General features: G+C 36.1%; 1 protein-coding gene across 1 annotated transcript in view; it reads left to right on the top strand.

Moving 5' to 3' along the window:
* Positions 1 to 27,715, top strand: part of ENTREP2 (endosomal transmembrane epsin interactor 2) — a 146,171-nt gene that overhangs the window by 72,137 nt on the left and 46,319 nt on the right. The window contains exon 3 of the mRNA XM_074155411.1: positions 20,059 to 20,169. Within this exon, the coding sequence (XP_074011512.1) occupies positions 20,059 to 20,169 (111 nt within the window). The remainder of the gene's footprint in view (positions 1 to 20,058; positions 20,170 to 27,715) is intronic.

Consider the following 27,715-nt stretch of genomic DNA (forward strand, 5'->3'; position numbering starts at 1 on the left):
TGTAAAGTACCAATACAAAAGCGATTACACTATTTTGGTATCTGTGATTCATTTCCTACTGAATTCCTACAGTTGCTAGATTCAGACTTCCACTGAACTCAATTGAGTGTATAAAGCATAATCATTGCAGAAGATTTCAAACTGATGACTTAAAATGACTTAGCAGACTTACCTGGATCCCAGATTGAGAGAATTTAGTTTATGGTTTAACACTTCAGTTGTTCATATATTGCAATATTTGGTTGCTTAGTGTTGCAAAATCTTTGCGTAGAAAAGCTGCTATATATAACACAAACAGAAGTAGACCATACGCAGTTGGATGCTATGCTTTCTTTTTCTAGACCATAAAATAATATAGCTTTAGAGGTGAAACTATATAGTTTGTCTCTAAATATGTACTTAAACACTGTTCAGAACAGAAAAAAGGTTTTCTGCATTTTGTCATATTTCATGTTTTATTAGGATTTTCATTCAAAAGGATCTGTTCAGTCTCTTCATTGTCGTAATACTGTTTTGTATTAGTAAAGGAAAAGACTGATATCTGTAAATAATATAGCTGTATCTGTTCAAAAGTAAAAGTGCAAAAGCATTTATCCCATTTAAATAAGGCATCTAATATAGTGTTAGAACTAGGAAGTGATTGGTTTTCTACCACATAGTAGATTTTATATAGCTCTGAGCAGCAGCAATAATAATTTCTCCTTATTTATGTTGTAAGAGGCTTAATTCTAAATTGTGTGTATCTATTTTGTGCTCAGAAAAAGAGACAGTACATCAACATCCTAAGAAACATAAACCCCAACAATTTTTAATTTAGCTTCTCCTAAATGTGTTTGTTTTCAAATGCTTTATGACTACATGTAAATTTTTTACTAAATACATGACTTTTAGTTACCAGAAGTAAAGAATCATCTCTTTGGGGGATGGGGAGGGATGAACTAAACAGCTCTGCAAACTCTATCAAAGAAACAAAAAACCAACCACCACACCAAAAAAGTTCTCATCTTCTGAACTGGCCCACCTTTAAGCTTGCCATAGTCATACTCCTCAGGGTAGGGCTGCGTGTGATCAAACAGAGCCACCTACAAAAAGAGGAGGGAAGGAGAAGGATGTCCTTTCAGTTCAAAGGTTCAAAGACTGAAAATTGTCCTCTCAGAGTATTCCAGAGCCTTGAACTCCCTGTGCCTGTGCAAACACAAATTGACTGCTGCCTCTGAGATGCTGCAGAGGTGGCTTTATTCCAGAGAGGCCCCCAAAGATACTAAATCCTTTAAACTTCTGTAATTTCTGATCCCAGTATGGCAGAAGAAGGGACATTGGCAGCACGGTCAGAAGCAGTGTCTTAGCTTTTTTTAACCTGTGATTTTACAGGTGTTCTCCCTTTGCTGATTTCCACAGCATTACATTGATTTCCATGGCATTACGGTATTGAAAGCTGATTAAAAGAAAAAGCAATTGAGTCTTTTGACATATTTTGATCTGTCTTCAGCTGCTATGGTTGGTCATCACCCTAGCTTGTCTATTAATACTGTTATTGTGTTTGATCTCCTTGAAGAGCAATGTAATTAAAAAGTTGATTTGTTGTCATATTTTTATTTCCAGTTGAGTTGAAGATGGATTAGGAAATCTCATTTCTTTTAACTTTGCATTTTTAATGAAAATTCAGCCCATCAGAATAATTCAGTGGCTTTATTCTACATCAGGAGACCTTCAGTTTAAGGTCGTACAAGTGACCACAGCATATACATGGTTTGAGTGCACTTCTAAATACAGAGATAAATGTATTGGGAAGTTACCAATCTCTCTTTCTCTCACTGTTCACATCATCACATATGACTTCCCAAATCACGTATGATTTCCCAAAAAGATGTATTGTAATATCCACTACTAAAATTTTTTAAAGCTATAAAGCTATGTTTTATCTGCTTGTTCTGCTTTCATATTATAATTGATATAGTTGTATCAGCATTTTATGGATGTAGAAATTTGCTTTTTAATATAGATGAGTGACAACTGTCAGGAATCTGTAGGAAAATGTTCATGCTTTCTGACATAGTACTAGAAAAGTTGGACATACAGAATAGTATGTGTTAATCTGCTATATGCCTAAGAACGGCGGCAGAGAATCAGTATTCGCATTTGATTGGAAAAGCAAAAGATTTACTTCTTGTTAACAGAGCTTTATTTGCAATAGGAAAACATTTTGGGATGGGAAACATTTTGGAAAAGTATTTTGGGAGGGTGATGGAATTGGGAATGGATACCTTGTTCTTTGTACAATCAGAACTCATGTTATTTCAGTTGTGTGTAACAGATGGAAGGAAATACACCGTTATCTGAAGAGAATCTACTTATCCTGTGTTTGTTGAAGAAAAATACTTTCATTTCAGTGGGATTTGTTTGCCAGGTGAATCTCAGTTTAGAACCTGAGTTAGACACACCTGTGATCAAATGTTTGGGTTTCCTTACTACAGCTGCTGTAAATCTCTCACAGTCTTATGGATTCAGTTCTATCTCAGATATATGAGTGAAGGTCTTGGAAATTTTAAAGTTCATGTATTGATGGATCTCCGTCAAGTTATTCTTGTGAATCTTCCACAGAGACATGTGTGCAATTTTTCTTTAAACAGCTACAACTATAATGAGGTTACATTAGAATCTGATTTGGAAACCCCGCTGTCCACGTTGAAGCCTTGCCTCACAAACTGCCTGGTCCTGAGAAGGCTCATGTACTATTGATAGAGTTTAGCAGTCATGGCTTCCTGACCTTGCTTACCTGGGAGAAGCCTTCTTCCTTAATGGTGAAAGTATTCTGGTGTGATAGCTTTCAGAGAGACCACACAATTTTCATTAATAAGAATAATTGCACGTGAGTAGTTAATTGCCATTAATATGTCGGGAAAGACAGACGCGAAATATCTGTGTATCTGACCTTTACAACCTGCTTCTTTCTAATTATGCCAGTGCCAGGAAGGGCTGCTTGCGCAGCCTTTTGATGCCTGTCCTTGTCAGCAGGACAACATGAGCTTTTATTTCCTCAGGGTATTCTGCTACAGATGTTATGGAAGGTTAATTTATATGGAGTAACATTTCACTGACACTTCCATGGAGGTGAATCCTCCCAGAAATGTGACACTTGCAAGAAGTAATATATTGTATATATGGAGGGCCCTATTAATGCAGTTACTCTGGAACTATAAATTCAGTCTTATATACATTTGTTTTAAAGTTACTAGACTAACGCTTTTTAAAAAATATTTTAATTTCTAATTACTGATTTAGCTGGCTGTTTTGTTTAAATATGGATTAGGGTTTTTTAAATACAAAACTCATTTCGAAAAATATCTTCTTTCCTAACCTAACCATGTTCTGCCATTGTCACAGAACATTTCTGAGAAATAGTATTTTATTAGGTAACTTTTAAAAGTTTCAATTTTTACTTCCTCGGAGAATGTGTTAGAAGGAAAATCGAACTGTTATGGCTGAGGTAGTTGAAAGATTTAAATCTGGCTTATTTGGTCAAAATTTTATTCAGATAGCATTTATGTTTGAAGTGTTGATCACAGTGGATATAAACTCTGCTTTTTTCACCTGACTGTAGAGCTGCAGGAGTCATTTTTGAAGGATTTCAAATTGACAACATTTTGAATGCCATTAAAATAAGTTAGTGCTGTTTGCTTGCTTTCTCTTTCAAAATAATATTTTAAGTTAGATTTCATGTGAGTGGATTTTTTATTTAGGGAAGCACTGGTGTGTAAATGGAAATGTCAGTGATAAAAATTAGACAATATAAATGACTATATAAAACTTTTTTGTTGTCAAAAGGACTTCTGTTGACTACTTGTACATATAGTAAAGATTATCTGATTAATTTTGTTGCAGTAGAAACTGCAAATCTCTGAAAGATTCTTTCGAGTGCTCATTTTAACATAGCAAACTTTGTAGGAGGTTCTGTAGTGTACCAGCTGATACTCCCCCTAGCCCTTTCAGTAGATTATTTGACAAAACTTAAACTTCTTGTCTGCTATGAAAATAATTACCAGCAAACCTTGCTTTGTTAAAATTGCTGTTGGAGGTATGTTGCATTACTTGAGTAGTTCAAGAGACAGCTTGAATTTTATCTGCAGCTAAATAAAGCTCCTCTTCTTGTTCCTCTTGTATAGTAGTAGCCTGTAGGCCAGTGATGTTGAGATCGGTATAAAATGCAATTTTCAAATGAGTGAATGTGAGAAGAAGTATGTCGTATTGTCAAACTCCTTGTAGGCCCAAGGTTTCGAGCAGACACACAAAATCTATTCATTTAAGGAGCCTTTGGTGCAAAGATGTTGAAAGCAAATGGTAAGACGTTTAGTATGGATTTGCATAAAGGTAATGCCTTTGCCTGATGCACGTTCATCTCCCCATGGCAAATGGATGCTAAATCAGTGCAGAGAGTATAACGCTCCTTTTTGAAACGGGCCAGAATTTCCTCAGCTGTTGCTGCGGTCAGCACCTTAGCAAAGAAGGGAAAAATAGAAGCAAATACGCCTGAAACCTGCAAGTTAACTTCTGTTGCTGCTCAGTAAGGTGGGGGAGAAGACGGGGAGCAAGACAGGAATGGATTACTGTTAGGGCATGAAAAGGGTTTGCAAAGTTTTTTAGATATCAAAATTAATTACTGCAGATCTAGGTCTAGAAGTGTTTCCTGCCCTGTTAAGAATGGTAGGGAGATGATACTACCAGAAGAGCAACTAATAAAATTATCTATTTGGACTAAACTTTTATTTTCAAATAGGACTGAAAATTATCTGGTGCTTCATTCTCAAATTATTGCTCAAGTATTCCAAGAACTGTACAATTCTGTATAGTAGCTTTTGTTTATGCTTCAGGGGAAAAATGCTTTGGTTACCAAGCTTCCTAGAATTGCTCTTTGTTCCTTTTAATGCAGTTCAGAAAGGTGTAGATGTTAAAAGTGTTAATTAGAATCAAAATAGCAGAAAATGAATAGAGTCTGAAGTATCTACTTTTGACAAATCTGAGCTGAGAGCATGAGGGCTTTATTACTAAATCAGTCCCTCTTACACTAAAAAATATTAAAATAAACTGTAAATTGATACTGCTGTAATATAGCATAACAGAAGTAACAAACATATTGTTTTATGTAGAATATGACAATGCTGAACTCTGTTGTGTTGCAGTCCTTTAATCCGATCATCACACTCGAGGAAATATTCCATAGGGCCATCAGAATTTCCACTTATGCAAACTGCCTTTACTGACAGGGAATTTCTTGAAGGTGTTGAATGGAATACTCTTAGTATGAGATATTAGAGGAGATTTTGTTTGATAGAAGTAGATCTTTCCCTTTATCTGTCACTCTGTACTGCTGTATACAGAGCATTTTGGATTCCAGGGTCCTTAAAAAGCCTGGGAAGCATTACCAAATCCCTAACTTTATTATTATTATTGTTGTTATTTACTACACAATGATACAGGAGGAAACTAAAGTACTTTTGGTCTTAAAGTAGAAGTTGTTCTTTGTGATGCAAATCCTCCTGGGAACACACAATGCTCCGTTCTGTTGTGCGCTGTGCTCTTGTCAACAGCTTTCAGATAATTAGTTTGAAGATCTGACTTGCTGACTCTTGGTTGAAGCTGATTGCTACTCTAACAATAAATACAGTAGGAGAAAAGGCATAATTTTTTTCTTCTAAATTAAAACCAGTAGCTTTTATTATAAACTCAAGTAGCAGAATTTTTGAAGTTCTATTTGGTTTTTCCTACAGATTTTTTTTTTATAAAGAAATACAGAAATGAAGATGTGAAGACGTAACCAAGCAACTAGTAATAAGTTAATTAAATTACAAGATCTGTTTGAATGAAAGCAAGTTAATAGAACTGTAACATGGTGAATAAAATCACATACACCAAAGTTTAATTTTAGAAGTTTTGATCTGAAATATTTAGCTTTGAAATTAGAAATAGTTGCATGTATTTTAATATTTATGCCAAGGTTTAAGCTTTCTCTTAAAAAGTTAAATAGCCTCATTAGATCTGGTCAAAATATATTTCATCTGGAGGAAATGTAATTTAATTTAATAATGACTGGAATTGAATGGGTTTATATATTATAGGATAAAACAGAATATAATTTATGGTTCTTAACATAAAAGCATTAAAATCTTTAACCTGATGCTGTGCTACACAGCAGGGGATAGTTCTGCCAATTTAACATAGAACGTTAATTCTATGAGAATTCTGAGAGAAAATATTTTTATTGAAATCTTTATTTTAATTTAGCCAAAGGACAGGGAATGCTGAATTAAATAGATCTGAAATACCAACACTTTCATTATCAGTCTCTTCTTGGCAAGTGTTGAGAAATAATTTTGAATCATGATCATATAATTGGATCATGTAACAAAAGAATCTCCATTATGAGGCAAATAATGGGAAGGTAAATTTTGTTGTTTCTTGTGCACATGCAAACTGTTAGTTAACAGTGTTGATTTGATTACCATTTCTGTGTAGTAAGTTTTTAAAATGGGCTTATCTTAAAATAATGGGTGTTATCTATTTAGTTCTATAATCTGTAATTAAATGAAGTTTGAGTTTTATCTTCTGATGTTTTTGTGTTGTATACTTCATAGCTGAATAAATTATAAGGGTAGAAGAGGTCATAGTACATGAATTTATTGATCTCTTAAAGTAACAGCCCAAACAACCTTGATCGTAAACTGCAAAACTTCCTTTGGAGTTGTGGCATATAGTCCAAAATATTTTTAAAATATTTCAAAAAATGTGATCTGGTGTTGCCTTTGTGGTGAGCACTCCATCATGCTCATAGATGCAGTATTCCAATGGTTAATAGATCTTACTAAAAATCAATATCTTAGTCTAGATTTGTCTAGTTTTGGCGTCCCACTATTACTAGATGCTTATGCTTCTTGTTACTTAGTTGAAGAGCTGCACTTTGTTCACGGTAGGACGTTTTGTTGGCCAGGGGTTTGATGGAGAGCTATCTAGCATTCTACTGTAATGAACTGGGTAGAGAAACTCAATATGCTTTTAAAGCCAGTTTTTATTGGAATATAAACTATAAGAGTTACCTTTGACAATGGAACTAGAGAAGAGAGGATAGAAATTTTTAAAGGTTTTTATATGAATCTTCTTGGAACCCAGGAAGCTTTGTGGGGAATCCTTGCTAGCTTGTTTCCCATGGTAATTTTCCAAGCGGCAGTGCAGTGCTCTCTTTCACTCTCTCAGGTTCCTAACACAGTTTCTTCTGCTCTGTGCAACCCGGCTCATGCCACCTGCTCTGCCCACTCCTCGAGCTCTGCTCTGTGAAGACCCTCTGTCCCACCTCTCGCAGTCCCAGTGATCTACCTGCTTTCAGTAAGCCCAGTTGCTCTGTAAGAGGAAGCTCATCTGGGAGCGGCTCCACTTAACACAGGTGCTCTTTAACGCACATAGCACCACGCAGAGCAGAAGAAAGAGACACTGCTCATCAGGTCTTTTAGTCTATGGATTCTGTGATTTAAGAGATTTTAAAGTTCTATTTTACACGTTAGATTTCTGATTATAGAAGCAGGCTAAATTTGAGTGTATTTATTCTGAACTCTTTTCCTGAATGAATGATTTGAGAATACAGAAAACAATTGGATCAGATATATTGAAATATAAAAATATCAATTAGCTCATTAAGATAAAATAATAATAGTCATTTAAAATATTGTAATAATAATAACAACAAAATATCATTACCACTGCTTGATTTAATGAGAAGTAACCCTGTATTCTTAGGGTTGTATGTTGATAAAATTTTGAGTTTCTGCAAAGCTTGGAAGAGGGTATATATACAGACTGTTATCTGTTACTCAGTATAACAGATCTTAAAACTTCATACGTATTATTAGGGGGGTGATTATTTAGTGAAATAAGTAAGAAGAAATGTTAGTCTGAAATAAGGTAAGGTATGAATGTGCAGTGCTTTGGCTATTCATGTAAATTTCCCATGAGTACACTACTAGCCATAAAAATGTTATTTATCCCTTGGTGAAATGACATGAGCTGCTTGTCTGGATTGTGGGGAAAGAGAATGCACACGTGTTTATTGTGGAGAAGCTGACTTCCCCGATAAGTCAGAAATCTTCATATTAAATTCAGCATCTGGCTGATCCAACAGGTAGCTTGTGCCTTTTCCCCAGGTAATCTTGCATTAACTTAATACACGCACAGCTGCTGATCTTACTGCTTCATAACGCTTGGTGTTCATAAATTTTCAGTTTTGCTTCTGGTTGTGTCCTTCTGCATGTCTGTCAGGTAAGTTATAAATTCTGTGGAATAAATGATAATAAATGTTACTATATGTAGTCCATGTAAGCCAAAGCTTTGTGAGCAAAATACCATGCTGCAAGTTTTTAATCTAATTATACAGTAGTTTACAGCAACAAGCACGTTTGCCTCTGGCTATTCTTGCTGCTTCATAAACCATAAGTGTGTGTATTAAAATGTATATATTTTAAACCATGTTGAATATATGCATACATGTTTGATGTGGTTGGAAAAAGACTGTAGTGTCTAATGTTAGACTACAGTGTCTCAAAAAAACTTGCTTTCCACAAAATATTTCATAATGTTAAAAAAAAAAAGTTAATTCAAGGATGACTTTGTGACCTTTCAGAGAGGACAGGAATTAATAGGAAAAAAACACAGATGCAGTATTAAAGTAAAGAGTATTGGCAGGTTTGCAGAAGCAAGCTTAACATATGAATTCCTGATTTTTCTCAAAGTACTCTACACAGTAGTGTTGAGTAATATGTTTCATTGGCACAGAAGGTAACATTTTCTAAGTGTTAGTGTCTTGACTATCAAACCACTGAAAATCATGAGGGGAAGTAGTGATTGAAATGCCAGCAATGAAAAGAAAATCCTGTTTTGTATTTATCTCCAAAATGAAAGTGTGAGGAATGAAATAAAAACTTGCTTTTACACATGTGGTTTCATATGGTCTCATCTGATACAATATTTACATCGGTTTTGGAGGATGTAAATTACTTTGCATATAAAGACTTCTTCCTCCTTGTAGTAGTAAGTTATTCTTCAAACCATATTTAATGCATGGTCTTCCTTTTTACTGTGCTCCTGATTTATTCATATGCAGTAGTTATTTTGCTTTACACATTTGCCTGTTTTCTTCTATATAGCAGGCATAACGGTATGTGCACCCCTTGCGTATTAGGTATGGAAAATGTAGGGATGCTACATATTTGATGTAATTGCTTATGGCTAAAGTTTTCAGTGAGTCAGCTTCCACACAGTTGTGTTTGATGTGAGGTTGTATCATATTTTGACATTCAGTTCAAAGTGAAAGTGCAAACTCCTCCTGGGAAGATGGTTCATTCTGGAATGGCTTATTCATCCTTGAAACTTTTTCTTCAAACACTTTGAGGGGCTCTGTAACAGAAAAATGCTCTTTCTGTGCTTTAGTCGGCACAACAAATGGGTGTTTGCCCATAAGAAGCTGTACAGTAAGATTCAATATGTTGCCAAAAGAAATTTTTGAAGCTCACTGAGCTCAAGCTCACAAGACTGGACCTGCAGAAATCTGAAGCTGCTCTTGATTTATGTATTCTGGTACATAAATTCTTGATTCATACTCTTTGCAAATAATATCATCAGATCCATGAAGGTACTTTAGAAGTTATATGATCTCAAAGTTATCACTTCATATCTATGGACAAGGCATTTGGTTGAAGTAGCTTGCCCGAGGCCAAACAGCTGGTCATCAGCAGAGCCGGAGTTAGGAGACAGACATGTTACCCTGTGAAATCTGTTCCTCTGACATTACTTCCTTCCAGTGTTACTTAGTACATGAGTGTTGCTGTATCAGAAATACATGTACTAGGTGTATGTGTATGACTTATTGCTAGTGGCGTAAATGCTACAGAGGAGGACTTAAAAGTTGAATTATGATAAATGCTGTATGATGGAGAAGTTCAGTACTTGGCATTCAGTAATACACATAAAATGCTAAGTGTTATTAGGAAAGAAATACAGAACAAGCCATAATATTTTGTTATGTATGTCACAGTTTAAACCCACATATTGAATGCTGGATGTAGTTCCAGTTGCCTCATTAGAAAAGCATAAGAGAAAGGTGACAGGAATAGTGATAGGTATGATGACTCTTTGTCTCAAATAGGACAGATCCAATTTTATAAAAGGCATTACTGGCCTGAAAAAGGTCAATAGGGCATAAGTATTCTTAATTTTTCTTAGCAAAAGATGTCACCAAGTGAAATGGCAAGTTTTAGAACAAAGGAGGTATTTTTGGGACAGCTCACAATGACATTATGGAACCTGTTGTAAAGGAGTTAGTTTAACCATTTTTTTCATCTGAACTTCATGCCTACTGTTTTGAAGCATCACTTCAGGCACTGGTTATCAGGAAAATGTTACTCCGCTCGCATGGCAGTTAGCGCTTCCAAAGTGCACGCTAGTTTGTTACATCCCCAGCTGAAAGATTTAGAGGTGCTCCTCTCTCCCTATAGGCATCAGTTAATTCTGGACATGTCAAGTCCTGGTATGCGACCACTGGGTAGATACCCGTCCAGTGTGCAGTGTTAACTGAGCTGGGTCTCAATGTATATCAGTATTGTTACTGACAAAAGCCTTCATCCTTGACACCCACAGAAAATTGTCATTTGAGATGCCATTGAGATACTTTTATAGCACAATCTTTATAGAGAGCTGTGGGGATTAGGCTTCTGTTGGTAGAATTGTCCTGTGATTGACTTCACTTGGAGGGCTCTGATGATCATCTCTGGCTAATTTGTGGTGATAGAGGAGGATAGTATTTAGAATTATCCAGGAAGTGAATAATAATAACACAGAGAAGAAATCAGTTACTTACCAGTAAGAGTTCAGGAAGAGTTTTCTGTTGTATTCACCCTCCACATCCATTCTTTTGTAGTTTGAACTTTGTTTTCTTGCTTGAAAGGAAATAGTATAATATGGTCTTTGTGCAAATATGGAGCAAAAAGAAGGGCCAGTTAATGAACTGGTATATAGGTGTTCGTTAGGCACAAAATTTTTGGCCTTGAATGGTTGTAATACATGATTACATGCTGTATGAGTATGTGAATAATAATCTTAGGTTTTTTTAAGAATTTCGCTCCTTCAATTTTAATTACATATTATAATGTCAGATGCATAGTCCACACTTTCAGTGACTTACTTATCTTAATGAAAGCTTTGCCCAGTTTCATATTTGGCAAATTTGTTTCTAAAATTCACGAGCAGAATTTTTGGTATATTAACAGTATTAATTGAGAAGATTATGTAGCAATGTAGAGGGATGCACTGGCACTTACATAATGCTTTGATATGCTTACAGTTAGCATGGACAATTTTGAAGTGTTTCCTGGTTATAGAAATTTATAAAGTCTGTTCATTTTTCTTCAGATTATAATATGATGCATTTCATTAAATATTTAACTGATGGTTACATTCAGACATCGTGAGGGCCATATCTTTGCAAATATTCATTTTGCAGTCAGGGGTCCCCTTGGTATGTGTTTTACTAACAGTTTTAACCCTTTTTTTGGGTGGCTTTTTTTTCAAGAATGTGGATGATACTGCATTATCATTGTAATGGTATGTGAAGTTCTCTGGTTATTAACTTTTTCACCTTTTGCATAAGAAACTGTGTCTTCTCAAAGTTACTTCTTTATAGTACAAGCGCACTATAGCTTCTCCAGTATGTTTTTTGCTTTGATGTACAACTTCAATGAATTGTTCTTTTTGCTAGAAAGCTGTATGTTGACAGAAAATCTAAAATATTAACGTTAAACTGAGTGTATGCTAGAGTTGGTTGTTCTTTTATTTCTCCCTTTTTTTTCCTCCTAACACTTCAAGAAGAAATTGTGGAACGCACAGTAAGAGTAAGGGCAAAAAGGTGGTTTGAGTCAACTATCTCAAGGATTAAAGATTTCAGTTTTGCAGGTATTACAGTTTAAAATGTGTCTTTGGGAAATAAGATGAAAGGAAGTCTAAAGAGTATGGTAAAAACAAAAGAGAAAGTACTTGAGGCCAATTGTGGAGAAAAAAGCAATATTAAGAGACAAAAATGAAAGTTAAGAGAAAGAATGGAGGGAGAGAATATATCAGGTTCTGTAAATCCCTTTGGTTTTTTTGTAGCGTCCATAAAATTAAGATCTACTTTGGGACATTCTGAAGTCAGGTGTATGGTTGTATCTACATTTAAGAAATGTGCAGGAAAAAATGTTCACAAATAATCTCACTGAGAATATTAATAATTTCTAAAAGGTGCTAATTCTCAGATTGCTATCACCATACTGTCTGCTATTCTTAAAGATTGCCTTAAAAATGAACTATATTTTAAACAAAATAAAATGCCAAAATGTGTTGATATGTAATTTTACATGTTGTTGTACAGCATCACTATTTGAGTACAAGCTTCCTTACAGCAAAAATATTACATTATGAGAAAAAATAAGGAATCTCACAGTTTTCATAGGGGACAGGGACATGTGAGAGTTGCCACTGTGTGAGTTTTCACAGTGCAAGAAGACATTTGTATGTAAAAGGTTTGTTATCCTTCACCTTTTTCAACTGTACCAAATTATGACAAAAACAATTATCAGACAAAAAAAAAAGCTTTAAACTGGAGGTATAGGTGAGAGAATCTTATGGTACATTAAAATAATTTTGCAAACATGTTCCGATCAAAGCATTATTCATTTTTACAGAAGTATAGTTCTGCACATATATGGAAGTGTAGATTTAGGGCTGCCAATCTCTCTTCGCCCTAGAGTTTTCAGACTTTCCACATTCCCAGATCTTCTGAATTGCTGTGTACAAACCTATGTTCCAGTATTTTTCTAAAGAAACAGTATTTATAAAGTCTTTGTCCACTGTTCCTCCCCAGTAATGTTTGAACCAACAGAACAATTTCAACCAAATCTGACAGAAGAAGATAGATTTTAAAGAGAGAAAAATCCCTGACGTATAGATAAAAGTGGTAGCTGAGTAGAGGATATAACATGAATGAGCGTTCCCACTAAGAGGAAGACTGCAGCATGACTTGAACACTTTTCCTCTTTGGCTGGCGAGCTGCTCTGCCAAGGACACCCATACTGAGCAGGCAGCACACAGTTTGCAACTGGTCCCTGACCTGTGGTGTTTCCTGTATGGTGGCAGATACTGGACAGCAGAAAGATAGAAGGAAAAGGACTCTTTCAAAGGAGAGGTGATAAGAAAACATAGAAGAATGCAATGTGAATAAGTAATGTGATTGAAACAAAACTTCATAGTAAAACAGGCTTTTTTTTTAATTGTTTTTAAAGAGACATTGTACTTTCCTTTTAACCACCAGTCATAAGGTCACTGGTGAGAATAGAGAAGGTATCGTAAATGTCCTATGTTAGCATTTTTATACTCTATAAGTTTAGCTTTAATGGTGCAGTTTTGGCAACATACAACTGCAAGCCATTTTTAGTCTCTTCTACCTAAAAGCCAAGTGTAGTACAGGTGAGCAGAAGTTCTTTCGTCATTGCAGCAGATTTAGGACACCATAGTGCCTTTTAATCAAGCTCAGCTACGATGCAAGGACTGTCTCCCACAAAGATTATATTCTATCTTTCTGCTTTTTGAGAACTGAAGTAGTTGCTCAAATGAGAATAAAGTTGGCATAAATTACTTTTGCTATAGAAGTATTTGAGCTACTGCAATATTTTCCTGGAATATAATTACAGGTGGAGAAGGGACAAAGGGGGAAGAAAGAAGATTAGAACGCTATATGCTTCTGAAATGCAATTATTTTATTTTTTTCCAGGATATGTCCCTTTATTGAGTTGTCAGTAAAATAACTAATAAGGAAACAAAAAAAAATTTCTATGGTGATGTACAAATGGATTATCTCACATACTACTTTATCTAGAAAATATGGTGGGGAACTACCCTATCTTACAGATGACTTTTAAATTAACACTTCATATCTCAGATGCATCCAGACACCAGTGTAGATGCAGGTTTCATACAACTTCAGGCTGGCAATATGGTGGGTTTTCAATGTTTTCTCTGCCATACTAAAAAATGCACATTTCATAGAATTAATCAAATAAAAATATGTCCTTTTCATATCTCTGCGAGGGTTTTTGGTATTAAAACCAAGTTACTAATTTCACTAAGTTCATTTCTGTTGTTGAAATGGCATGAGTGACTAGTATTGGAATAATCAAGATAAGAAGGAGATAGTTGTTAATTCGTATTTTTGTTCTATAAAATGTGAATTCAATGCATATTCATAGTTGCACTTTAGATCTTTCTGTGGGTCATTTCTGCATTTTGCCAAACTGCCTAACTTTTTCAGTATTGCTCTGGAAGTTCTTCCTTCCTGAAAGTCATTGCACTGTGAAAATATTGAATAGTAATATAATCTTCAGTGTTTTGTTCTCTTGCAGTATGACTAACAACCATTTTGACACTGATTTAAGCTGTGTATTAGCGTCAAACAAGTGAGTGAGTTTTGGGGAGTATAGCTGTCTTTCAGATTAGTTTTTCATGTTTTATTGCTCAAGCTATGGTGACTGAAAAATACAAGGCAGAATTGCAACGTTGATAGGAGAAATATTCTTCTGATGGCATATACAGTCTGTAAAATTAATTAAAATAATTATATTTACGTATTTTCATATTCTTTATTTAATACACATTAATTCTTAGGCTTGTGTCCTCTTAAGAAAGTTGAAAACATTGTGTCACTAGAAGGTGATGTTTGCCAAAGTTCTTGCCTCATTTTTAGTATAGTTCAGTGAATAGGTTTTGTTTTAATCAGCTATCAAAAATAGCATGGTGTCAGAAATGTGAAGAAGGAATAACAGGGGTCGGAGTAGGAAAAATAAGTAATAAATGCACTGCATTTTCAAACTTTTTCAGTATATCTAGGCCTCCTTAGTCTGAATAATTTCCATGGTACTCTTTATTTAATTTTTGGAGGCATGTTTACAAATCTTACTAAAGATACGACTACAAATAAATTCCTTTACAGTGGAAAGATAACATAACCTGCTAGGGCTAGGGCTTAAATAATTATTATTTTTTTCTTTCAATATGGAAGGTCCCTTGTTACGGGCTGTCCCTTGTAAAGGCATGATAAGAACTGATTTTTCAGTCTGTGCAGATTTGCATGGTGTAGTCTCTTATTAAGTGTGCATCTCAGGACTGCAATGATAAAAACTCATTCTTGATATACTCTGAATAATTATACTTAAAACAGTTTTCAGAAATGTGTAATTCAATTAAAACCAATTTCTGGAATATACGTGGGGGTTAATTCCTTACGAAATTGCAGTTTGCTTTCTTTAGCTAATGCCTATCCTGCAGTGTCCCTTAGTATTTTGCAAAATATATTGCATCAATTTGATATTGCAGAAATAATCAAGGCTTATCAGAATATTAGTGATAATTAAACCTTTTCCCAGTTGTTTGCCAGAGAGGTCATGTCAAAAGAGAATTTACAGACGAGTGCATGGGTTCGTTGCAGTTGAATTAATAGCATTAGGCTAGAAGCTGACTCCTCCTTAGAATCCCAGAACATAGTATTTCCATTTGTAGATTCGTGCATGGTGAGTGCACTCCCTTGATGTCATTCATTGCAAGAAATTCAGAAGCAGAGGTTAGCCTGCATACTCAATGTATGATTCTTTTTCTGAGGACACAGAAGTGACTGAAAGGCAAAGTTTCCCCTGTTCTTTGTTTCAAAAGTAATTCACCTTTGAATTAATGAGATGTTCATTCTACTGAAGAACATAAGAGTCTTCTGCGATCCTGTGTGTCTTTTATTTATGCTTTTTTTGGTGATCTGATCAGTCAGATCAAGACCTGTATAGATACTTGACCTGTCAAGGAAGTCTCTAGAGGTGATCCCTGTATGGAATAACTGAATATGCTTAATTTTTTTGTCTCAAAAGACAATGTACCTACCTCAGATACCTACCTCAGACATGAATCTTTATCTAGATAGTAAGTGTTAATTTTGCCTGTGAGCAAAACACAATGGAATCACTTCAAAGGATTTGTGATACTCTCAAAAAATATGTATAAAACATAAATATGTGGAATATGTATATAGACATATTATTCAAAGAAACATGAATAGAATTATGATAATCTTTTTTCTTTCACTACATTCATCTTTATGTTCGTTTTACTGCTTACAAGTTAAGACAAAATGGGAGGAGATTGAGCAGTCATGTTAGTTAAGGCTGAATGTGTTGTGGGCAGAGTGAACAGCAGGACTGTGTGTGATCTGGCATCTCTCTTCTGTTTTCTTTATTGTTGCAGCTGAGGGAATGAAATAAGCCAGTGCATTTGTTTTACTTATTAGAAAGATAAGCTTCATAAATATTGGTGGCTGGCAATCTGGTTAGTCCTTGAAGGCATATTCCTCCATTTGTGTTTTATATCAATATGCAGTATCTATTTTGTGATACTCCACCAGCATAAGCTGCATTATTGTTGATAATTTCCTGTGTTCTGTACCCTAAACACCTCTTTCTTCACTCAGTAGAAGGAGGAAATGGAAGATATTTGGCACTCTCTTGTTTTTGTTTTGAACTGTATCATTTTACTAAAAAGTCTTTGTGCTAAAATTCATGTCTGGAAAAAAACCCACCAAGACTGTTATCGTTGATTCTTATTCTTTTGAAGGATGATGTTCAGTACTGTTGCTCTGAGCATCATTTCTGCTTTAATGTAGTGTTATTCTATTTGAAAATTTCAGTCATGCAAATGAAAGGCAGGTTCTTCTTGCCTGTGAGGGAGTGTAAAGGGGACCCTCATGTGGCTCTGCCTTTCCCTAGTTCCTGGCATGGCTCTTCAGATCTGCCATAGCAGGGGACCACTGCAACCTATTTTAAATTGCTGTGTTCTGCCAGCTTTCTGAAGGAGTAAAGAGTAATCAGTTGAGAAATTTTTTGAATTGTAAATTTATTTTTGACTCTTCTCCAAAATTTGGGGAAGTATAACTCTTCCAGCACAGCAGGGAAGGATGCCTATATCAAATATCTCGGTGTGGTCCTAAGACTGTGAACAAAATCGTAATGAATTTCCCAGGGCACTGTTGAAACAAAGTGACATCATAGTTTAGCTGAACACAAAATCACAAATTATCCTTCATTAATCAGTCTACTTATAAATTAATTATTCAATCTGGTTTATACAACATTTTTGTTTATGAAGTTTATGACTGATAAGGAAAATGGGAACTCTGTAAAAGTTTAGTAAGGAAACAATAGCATGAATGTAGACTGTTTCCAAAATCAAAGGTGAAAATAACACATACCCTTCTAAAGAGGATTTTTCATCAGTAAATTTCAAACCACTCTGCAAAAAGGTTTTATGTTCACATTCCCATTTTACTGCTAGTCCAGCTGTATGTGTAAATCTATAATTAAATAAAGCCAGAAACTTCGACTGGGAAGGAGTCTGTCAGAACCTGGAGACTTTGTTAGTGTGACCCAGTCCCTAAACTTTCATTGAGGCTTTGATTCATGAATAGGCAGAATAAAAGGAAAGATAAGATGGTCCTTTATCTTTTCCACTACAACTGGTTTTGATGCTATGGTAGGAATTTCAAAGACCAGCTCTAGCTGTATTAAACTCAGCTGTTGAAATTCCATGACATAGACTTAAAATTCACCAGCTTTCTTTTAATAAATTGGGTGAAAGGGATGGTTTTGAAATGTGTAGTCTTGGATGAGACTTTTTTTATGTGATGATCAAGCAGCCTAGAAAGTGTTTTATTTTAGCTGAAATCTGAGAGATTCACATAATTATATGATCATAGAAGTTGAGACTTCTGCAAAGGAACAATGATGATTAAATAGAAACTGGTAAGGTTGCTTGCTGTTGCGATGCCTACAATCAAATGTCCTTCACCCCTTTCTTTCAGGAGTACAGTAAAGATATTCTACTAGGCTCTGGCCTTGGCCTCCCTTTGCATTGCAAAATTTTTTCTCCTTTGGTGGAGAGCTGCTGTAAAGGCTTGATCTTAAAATAGTTTTATTCTTAAAGACAGAAGTTATGAGAAGGCTAGGAGAACTTACTTTGTGTGACCTGAACCTCAAAATTACTGAAAAAAACAAATGAAAAAAAGGAGAGTCAGGTCATGAAGAGAATTAAGCTAGTTTATTATTCCAGGTGCAAGACGGCATCTCAAATTGTGAGTTGTTATATCATTTTAAATAATTGCCTCAAAGCACAGCTAATTAGTTTTGTAGAATTAGTTTAGGACTATGATAACATTTAATTAGGAAGACCTATTAGCATTTCTTCTATTGATTGCTTTGTATAGAATATCAGCTTTGACTTCTCCAATTAATTCTGCTAACTCCATGTCATAATAAATCAATTGGCTTCGCTTTTTGTTTATGTACAAATTCTTCGTGGCTCTGAAGCTTTTTGGAGCTTAGTGGTATTAATGCATCTTCCTGAATTCTAGGAATATTTTATCTTGTTTGTATGTTGTAGTTAGTAAGGTGAAGAATATAATACTGTAGTTTTAAAGCAGCATTAAGTTGTCATAGCCCTTCAGTGTCTAACACTTGCCCTTGGTCATTGGGTTAACTGCCTCTTACATTCTTTGCCAGTAGTTTCATACTGCTCCTGTAAGTACATCATACTGAGCCCTCAGAGCAAACATTCAGTAGCTCACTTTCTGAGGAAACTTTTAATGTGGAAATTAGACATAGTGAATTTCATGAATAATGTATATCTAACTTGATGTACAGTTTCATAGTATAGTGTTGGCTGTCCATCGTAATCCACAATGACCACTCCTTCAAAGGGTTGCAGATATGTTTATCTTTTCTGCTGTACTTGTGCCAATGTTAGAAAAGACTGATTTGTGATAAAAACATTAGGCACACTGAACATTTTTTTTTTTAATGCCTGTTAATGTGTTAATTGATGTTTTTATGTCTCCACACAATATAGGAGTGTAAAAACAGTTGAAATCTTGTTTTCTTTCAAAATATGCAATGGAGATATAATTTAACCCCTAGATATATCAATTGGGAATTTTTCTGTCAAGTAAGGCTTAGGTTGGTGAAGAGGGAAACTATTCAAATTCTTGTTTTTCATTTGAAAAACACTTAAAAAGATCCAACCATTTTGGTTTTAAGGTTACCAAAAATATTTGTAGAGTATGCATTGATGGAAGATAACATCTTCTGAGAACAGTGACTGGAAAGATTGTAAACTATAGGGATACATATGGAAAAAAGATGCAACAAAATTTTTTACTAATTTCACAGAACTCAATGGGAGTATGTGTGTTACATGGCAACGTGAACACTGGATATTTAAGGTGGCCGCATATTGAGCACGTTTATTCTAGGCCTCTTACTGCTTGTGCCTTTCTGTTTCCCTACATATTGAGATTTCTGTCTGCCCACACTGGGCCAGATTTTTTACGTTTAAAGCATTAAAATGATAGTTAAGATGATGTAATCAAGTTAATGATTCTTTTGACATATTTTGAAAGGGGGCTAAAGGAGTAATTAACACAACGAGTAGCTGAGCTGATATGGGAGATGCTGCTTAAATTGTAATTGTTGTTTGAAAGCCAAGTAGTTATATGTATCCAGAATTTTGTTCACCTTTTTTTCCCCTAACTTGTACAAACTCGTGTTGTATGATATTTACAAATACTTTTCCTCTTTCAGATACCCATACCTTCATCAAAAGGGATTTAAATTGTTTTAAGACTAATAAGAGTGTGTGATAAAAGTGGGAGATAAATGGATGATTTTGAAATGGCTGGAGAAAAATAGGTGATAGTCAAGTCTAGTTTTGATTTAGCTTTCTCTTACAGTGTGAGCCTCAGGATGTTGTCAGATTAAAGAATACTCTACTTTCTTCTTTAAAATGTATAAAATGTTACCATCCATGTAATTGTATGACAGGCTGGAAGTTCTTGAACATCTAAATGATATTTTTTTTCTTGTTTGCCTCTTGCAGTGAATAATAATAGGCTGTTTGGTTTTTTTCCAGATAACCTTTTTCATGCTGCTGTCTGCAGTGTGCGTAATGCTGAACTTGGCTGGTTCCATTCTCTCTTGTCAGAACGCTCAGCTGGTAAAGTCCCTGGAAGGATGTCAGTTGGTGAGTAATGAAAAACAAGTCTCTCAGAAAGGGCAATGGATTTTATTTTTCATTTGTTTGGGTTTCATACACATATTCCTTCAATTTTCAAAACAGTATGTGTTTAGTAGAGCCATCTGTAGGCCTTACAACATGAAAAATCATGCGAAAAGTTTGAGAGTTAAAGTGCTAATGTGTTTACAGTGTTTTGTTATCTCAAAAAGTAAGCTGTAATATTAGAAAGGCTTACTTCTTAGTGTCATGGTACAAATGATATTTAAACAGAATTGGTGGAATACAGGCCACATGAAGGCAATGCAGTGATTGCCATTTCACAGAATCACAGAATCTTCTTGGTTGGAAGGGGCCTTTGAGATCATCGAGTCCATTTGATGTCAGCAGTATCAGGGTTTCATCCAACAGCTCCTTATACAGCTAGTGTATTTCACAGATGTAGTGATTTGGTATGTGTATGTTAATATTTTATTTGCTGACCAAAATTAGTTCTTTTTTTAATTTCCAAAGCAAATTAATGTTACTTTTATTAAATAAAATACAGAATATACGGAATAATAAAAATTATCACAATGTGGCATGCTCTAAATGATTAAAAGGTACAGTATACCTAAAGTCTTTATGATTTTATCTCAGGAGAAAAGTACATATACATTGAACTGTAACATATTTTCTGACTTAAACTTATGAAGATGTCTACAGAACTAAATTAATGTCTGAAATCTCTGATTTAAAATAAAGAATAAAACAATGATTCTCCCTCCTCCTCCCCCCTAAATTCAGGAAACAAATGACATTAAATTGTAAGGTTGACAAATGGACTGGAGAATGATTAGGGATATGCATCAGTGCTCTTTTTAGTATAATCTGGCTGTCAGTAGACTAGTCAAACTGTTTAAACTGTATGAGTTTATGAATCATAGGATTCATTAAGTAGTAATAGTATGTGCACATATGCACCCCAAGGCATTGATTTGAATGATAAAGAGAAAAGATGTTTTCACCTCTAATGCCAACAGATGACTCCACAAAATGCTTGCATACCTCTTCTATCCAGCCATTGTTTTCCTCTTTTGTTCTAAGGTTTTTGTTCAGTAAAAACCCTTCAGGCTTCCGTTTGCAAACAATATAGTTAATAAAACTAAGTTAAAATATTATAAAATGTTTTGGCAAATATTTTGAAAGGCACACGACATGTACAAACAGGAAACCATTTGGGTGTGACCTGTCACATGCCTTCACCTTGTTTAGTCAGCTTTTAAGCCTCTGTTCGGTTTTCCTGTCACTCCTCCTGTTTGAGGGGGTGTCTGCAGCTCTATCAGTTAGGTACTCTGCGAAGCTTTCTACAGTGCTTGCGATTTCCAGGTGTGATTGGAGTAAAGGCTTTGTAGAACCAAGTGTATGGAGCCAGATAGCTGATTTTCGGTGGAAACCCAGCAGTGATCCAAAGAGAGGAAGGGATGGTTTTCCCTATCAAATAGTTGATCTGGGAAGCTCTTGATAAAGTTCCTGGCTCTCATTTTGATGGGGATTTGGGGTTGTCCTGCAAAGCTGGAAAAATCAACTGGTGGAACCTGGAGCTATTATAAGATGCATGTGGAGTGCTGCAGGAAAATAGCATTTTTGTTGTGGGGTTTGGTGGTTTTACAATGAAAAAAAAGAAGTATCATAGGTGGAAGATCTTTGAAGTGAGTCTTACTAATTTGTTTTGAGATCCTTGCTTTGATATTAGGACTATTTAGAAGTTACTTCCAGGGACTGCATTATATCAGAACTTCCCATGAAGACTTACAAAAATGGTTTCATATCTGCATGGAAGAAAGAATAAATAGTCTCTCAGAATGAATGCTTTCCTAACTATATGATGCAACTATATAACTATATCATGTGATCTATCTGCTATAATTTTCAAACACGGTATTTTGCCTGGAGCAACATTGTGATGAATATCTTAAGCTTGTGTCTAGACATCATGCTCTGCTGGTTGATACATCGTGTTCCATATTCTCAAGCAATGCCATTTTGCCACGTTTCTCATGTAGGATAGTAACAAAGCCCTAAAGAAAAAAAAGGAAGGAACATTGGAATTTTGGAAACATGAATTTACTTTTTCCTTGTTCAATAGCTCACTGATTTGTTGACAAAATCGCCTACAATTTTTGTGCTGTTTGATACATAATTATTTCAGAACCAGCATGTTCTTAATTATGTACTGGTTTTGACATTAAATTGGCTATAGTAATAAATGAAAAAAATGTGTACATATGTATATCTGGCTGAGGGGAGCCATTTGTACTTGTGTGTGCAGTCTTTCACCTCTGGCTGAGGAGTAACCAGCGTCATTACTGACACTGTTTTGACAGATGTTCAGTAAACTGTGGGAATAGAATTTAAACAGCAAATCCTGTCCCAGATGGAGAGGAATGTTTGTAGCAAGAACAGTGCCATTGGTGCCGTGGTGGCTTAGTGCGTGCATGGCTTTTGCTGCGTGTGTGTGTCTGCTTTTCTAGTTCCTTTGAGACAGCAATTAGCAAACAGAGCTACTCAGCAAAGCCAGCTGAAAAATCCCTAAGATGACTCAGTTGCTCTCTCAGACTGCTCATGACTGAGATTCTGTGTGTGCTTGTTGGAGTCTATGTTTAAACATGTTGACAGGATTTATCATTTAATAAAGACTCAGACTAAGGGAGCATTTTAATTTCTCCTAATTCAAGCTATAATATAGGTGTAGGACAAAAGGAAGAAAATCAAGTTAATGAAAATCAACAAAGTGATATTGAGGGGACAGAAAGTTGAAATAAGCAAAATTCTGCTTAATTAGCACATTCACGGACAAAGAAAACATTGGCTCCAGCCAGTGCTTAGATGTTCACTATCAAGAAAAAGACCTAAGTCAACAGAAAGTTTTTTTTATTCTTTTAGGTGATCATCTTCAGTGACCTCTATTATGATTAGGAACCCCATGTTTCCTCTTCAATTTTGGTCAGAATCACCACCTCTAATAGGAAAACTACTGCTGCAGAAGTAAGCAGTGACTGAGATGTGCAGTTGAATTCTTAGATCATTGATGAAAATTAAAAGGAATAAATTTGTTTTGGATAAAGTGATATTTAGAAGAAAAAAAGAAAGCTGGATCAGGAAAAATTGCTTTTCTTCTTTTCTTTTTTATTTTTTTACCTTTCTCCAGCTTTAAAAAAAAATTAAAACAAAACAAAAAAACCCCAAGAAAACCAAAACCAAACCCAAACGTGTTTTAGTTCTTTGGGATGTTTTCCACTTGGAAATATAATGTTGTTTCAAAATATCCTAGATTCAGTGATTTTCATGGGACCACATTTGATCTGAACTTTAAAACAGCCTTGGGTTCTTTATCTGTATATTTGCCCCCCTTCTTCCCTCCTTTGTCTTGCCTACTTTAGTCTTGCTCTAACCACCAGCGAGGGAAGGGCATGGTATCGAAGAAGTGCTTTCAGTGGGCAGGCAGAGGGTTCGCAGATGGAAGCAGGCATGTCGTTGGGTGCCATTTTGGGGGTAAGTGGTTTGGTGGGTGGCCGTGTAGGACCTGCCTGCGGAGGTGCTTTCCCCATTTCTTTTCTTGTGGCAGAATTCAAAGGAAATCTTTGCTTTTTTCTCCAGGTTAATGGAAGGTGTCACTAAAGCAAAAATCTTGCAAATAACATTTTTTTCCAAAGCCAGTGTACTTGACTAGTAAATTAGAAAGCAACAGTTACGGTTCATTTGTACTTCCCCGAGCTTTTAATTCCTGCTGCAGGAATGTGCAAATTTTCCTCTGCACTAGTGAAGCACTGAGCCAGCAAAAGAAGATAGAACAAACATTCAAACTGCTAGTTTCAATTTTCAGACCACAATGAAACGCCTACTTCGCGTCAGTCTTTAGCAGTGGAACTAGCTGTTCCCTGGACACCCAGCCTCATGAGCTAGGAGACAGGGAGGGGAAGCAGAACAAGGGCATCATGATTAAAGAGGAAGAGATCAGTGACCTGCTATGCCGCTTGGATGCACGCAAGTCTATGGGACCAGATGGGCTACACCCAAGAGCGCTGAAAGAGTTGGCAGACGTGCTCGCCAAACCGCTTTCCATCATTTACAGGAAGTCATGGCTAACTGGGGAGGTCCCAATGGACTGGAGGATGGCAAATGTAACACCCATCTACAAGAAAGGCAAAAAGGAGGATCCAGGAAACTATAGATCTGTCAGTCTAACCTCGATACCAGGGAAGGTCATGGAGCAGGTCATCTTGAGTGCCATCAAAACCCACATAATGGGCAACCAGGGGATCAGGCCTAGTCAGCATGGGTTTATAGAAGGCAGGTCCTGCCAGACAAACCTGATCTCCTTCTATGACAAGATAACCAGATTATTGGATGAGGGAAAGGCTGTTGATATTGTATACCTGGACTTTCGAAAAGCATTCGATACTGTCCCCCATACAATTCTCATGGAAAAACTGGCTTCACACGGCCTGGATGAGCATACAATCCGCTGGGTCAAGCAATGGCTGACTGGAAGGTCCCAAAGAGTGGTGCTCAATGGATTTAAATCCAGCTGGTGGCCGGTCACGAGTGGTGTGCCTCAGGGCTCAGGTTAGGACCATTTCTGTTTAACATCTTTATTGATGATCTTGACAAGGACATAGGGTGTATCATCAGCAAGTTCGCAGATGACGCCAAGTTAAGCAGGAGTGTTGATTCCCAGGAGGATAGGGAAGCTCTACAGAGAGACGTAGATAGATTGGATCATTGGGCCAACATCAATGGTATGAGTTTCAACAAGGGCAAGTGCCAGGTTCTGCACTTGGGCCACAATAACCCCAAGCAGCGCTACAGGCTTGGGGAAATGTGACTGGAAAGCTGCCTGGAAGAAAGAGACCTGGGGGTTCTAATTGACAAGCAGCTGAATATGAGCCGGCAGTGTGCCCAGGTGGCCAAGAAAGCCAATGGCATCCTGGCTTGTATTAGAAATAGCGTGACCAGCAGAAGTAGGGAGGTGATTGTCCCCCTGCACTCAGCACTGGTGAGGCCACACCTGGACTATTGTGTCCAGTTTTGGGCACCTCAATACCAGAGAGATATCGAGGTGCTGGAGCGAGTGCAGAGGAGGGCAACGAAGCTGGTGAAGGGCCTGGAAAACAAATCATATGAAGAGCGGTTGAAGGAGCTGGGACTGTTTAATCTGAGGAAGAGGAGACTGAGGAGAGACCTCATCACTCTCTACAACTACTTGAAAGGACACTGTAGAGAGGTTGGTGCTGGTCTCTTCGCACAGGTAATTAATGACAGAACGAGAGGGAATGGCTTCAAGCTCCAACAGGGTAGGTTTAGACTGAACATTAGGAAAGAATTTTTCACAGAAAGAGTGGTCGGGCATTGGAATAGGCTGCCCAGGGAGGTGGTTGAGTCACCATCCCTGGATGTGTTTAAGAGTCGCTTAGATGTGGTGTTGGGGGATATGGTGTAAGGGAGAACTTTGTAGAGTAGGGTTGATGGTTGGACTTGATGATCCCAAGGGTCTCTTCCAACCTAGATGATTCTATGATTCTAAATACTAAGTAGCTTTGCCACAGTGTGTTGTACTAGTTGAGGGCAATTTAATTTCATTGTGACTGTTTATCATATCATATCATATCATATCAATCACAATTGTTTAAAAAAATATTACAGTTTCTTCTGCCCAGACCTTCCTTTTTAGATTTTCCTTACTCAAAATCACATTTCAGTCAGGTTGGGGACTTGCATGTGAACAAATTATATTGCCATGTTGAAGTGCTTGTACCTATGAAATTCTAGAGTTCTGTTCTTGTGGACCACCCACTGTAGTGAACTCAGAATTTGATTATGTATTATGTTGAACATGTTTAATTATTTTATTACTGCTTTTCGCTCAAAAAGGAAAAATACCAGTTTCTTAACAGCTTGTTCTAAACTTATATTTCATGTTAATTCCTCAGATGGCTAACCTTCAGAGTTGTAGATCTGTGCAGTCCTGCACCGTGTGGGTGTACACCGACTGGGTGTGCATTATCAGAGAGCTCCAAATCCTTTGATTGCCTTCTAGGATACAAATTTACTTTATGGCGATGAAGTTCTGGAAGTCAAAATCCAGTGCTTGTAGACATGCAGTTTGAGAAGTAGTTAACATCCAATGGAATTGTACCAGACAAAAATATGCTAGTGAACTTCCAAGCACAATGCAGTACAAAAGTCAAATTCAAAATAAACTCTTTTTTACTTCCAGTATTTCCATCAAACTTATTCACGCTGAATGTATGGCTTGAAAAGTGATAATAGTATCTACTGTGTTGTGGAGTTTAAGTTCAGAAGCATTTCACATGTAGAGTAGTTTGAAGAAAAAGAATGAGATGAGGGTCTTATTTTCCTTTAAACACTGGGGATTTATTGTAGATTCCATAATATATATTTTTGTGTGAATATGTAAAATGTGCTTGCCATATGTTAGCATTTTGAATGTGTAATTTGTCAATTTAGTATTTGTGCTCTTTATCCTGCAGCTTAGCAACACACAACACTGAGGAACAAAAAAATACTGGTAGCTTTAATGCCTTGTTATGAAAACTTAATTGGAGTTTTTCCCCCCGTGATTAGCTGTAGATCCTGCAGCCAAAACCTCGAGATACTGTTTTAAATCAGTGAGAGTAGGATGCGTATAGAGCAGTTACACACTCAGGCTGTTCATTAATGTGTGTATGAGAAACTAACTTTTCTGTCATATGCATTTCTTTCTCAAAAAATTAATCTCTGAAAATTGTGCTTAACATATGTGGGTACAGAAATTTGTATATTTTAATTTATATTCTATTACTTCACAAGATAGAATTTTGTTAGTGGTGTTTTATTCCTTAGTCTTTATTTGTCTTTACTGGGTATACCTGTCTTATTGTGAGTCACTTATTCATTTAAAAATAAATGCTCTAGTTTTAATCAAATTTACAGCTGCTTATTATTCAGAAAAGTAGTGATAGGATCTGTCTGTGTATAGAAAGATTGCTTATAATTTATTTTTCAGTTGTACAGCTGAAATTGGCTTGTGGTTATAGTAATGTATAAAGAAAGACTCCTTTTTCCCTGCATTATTTTTAGTTGGAATAAACAAAATAAGGAAAAGCAAAGCAAGTGCATGTTCACGTAGAGATGAATGGCATAGCCCAGTTCCAGAACTGAGGTTTCTTTTTATTCCATTTTGGGCTGTAGCTGCGTTCAATTCTGTGCATATTGAAAAACAATTTTTAAAATTCCAGGAAAATACATAATACTTTTTTTTTTGTTCTTATTCACTTGTCAGTTTTTTCTCTTGATATTTCCCTACAACTCAACTTTATTCCTTACTGGATCCTCCTGCTCTTTCTCTTTGCATAAGCTGCTATAATTGACTAAAATTCCTTCCCATAAACATACCAGTGAGGCTTTCTTGCACTTCACTGCCTTGTTTTCAACTTCTGAACTTTTATATTTTGTTCTGAAGCTTTGTCCTGCTGTATTTATTTTCCCTATAAAAACCCCTGAAGGTTGATTT

Source organism: Numenius arquata, chromosome 11 (assembly GCF_964106895.1).
Source record: "Numenius arquata chromosome 11, bNumArq3.hap1.1, whole genome shotgun sequence".
NCBI classification, from domain to species: domain Eukaryota; kingdom Metazoa; phylum Chordata; class Aves; order Charadriiformes; family Scolopacidae; genus Numenius; species Numenius arquata.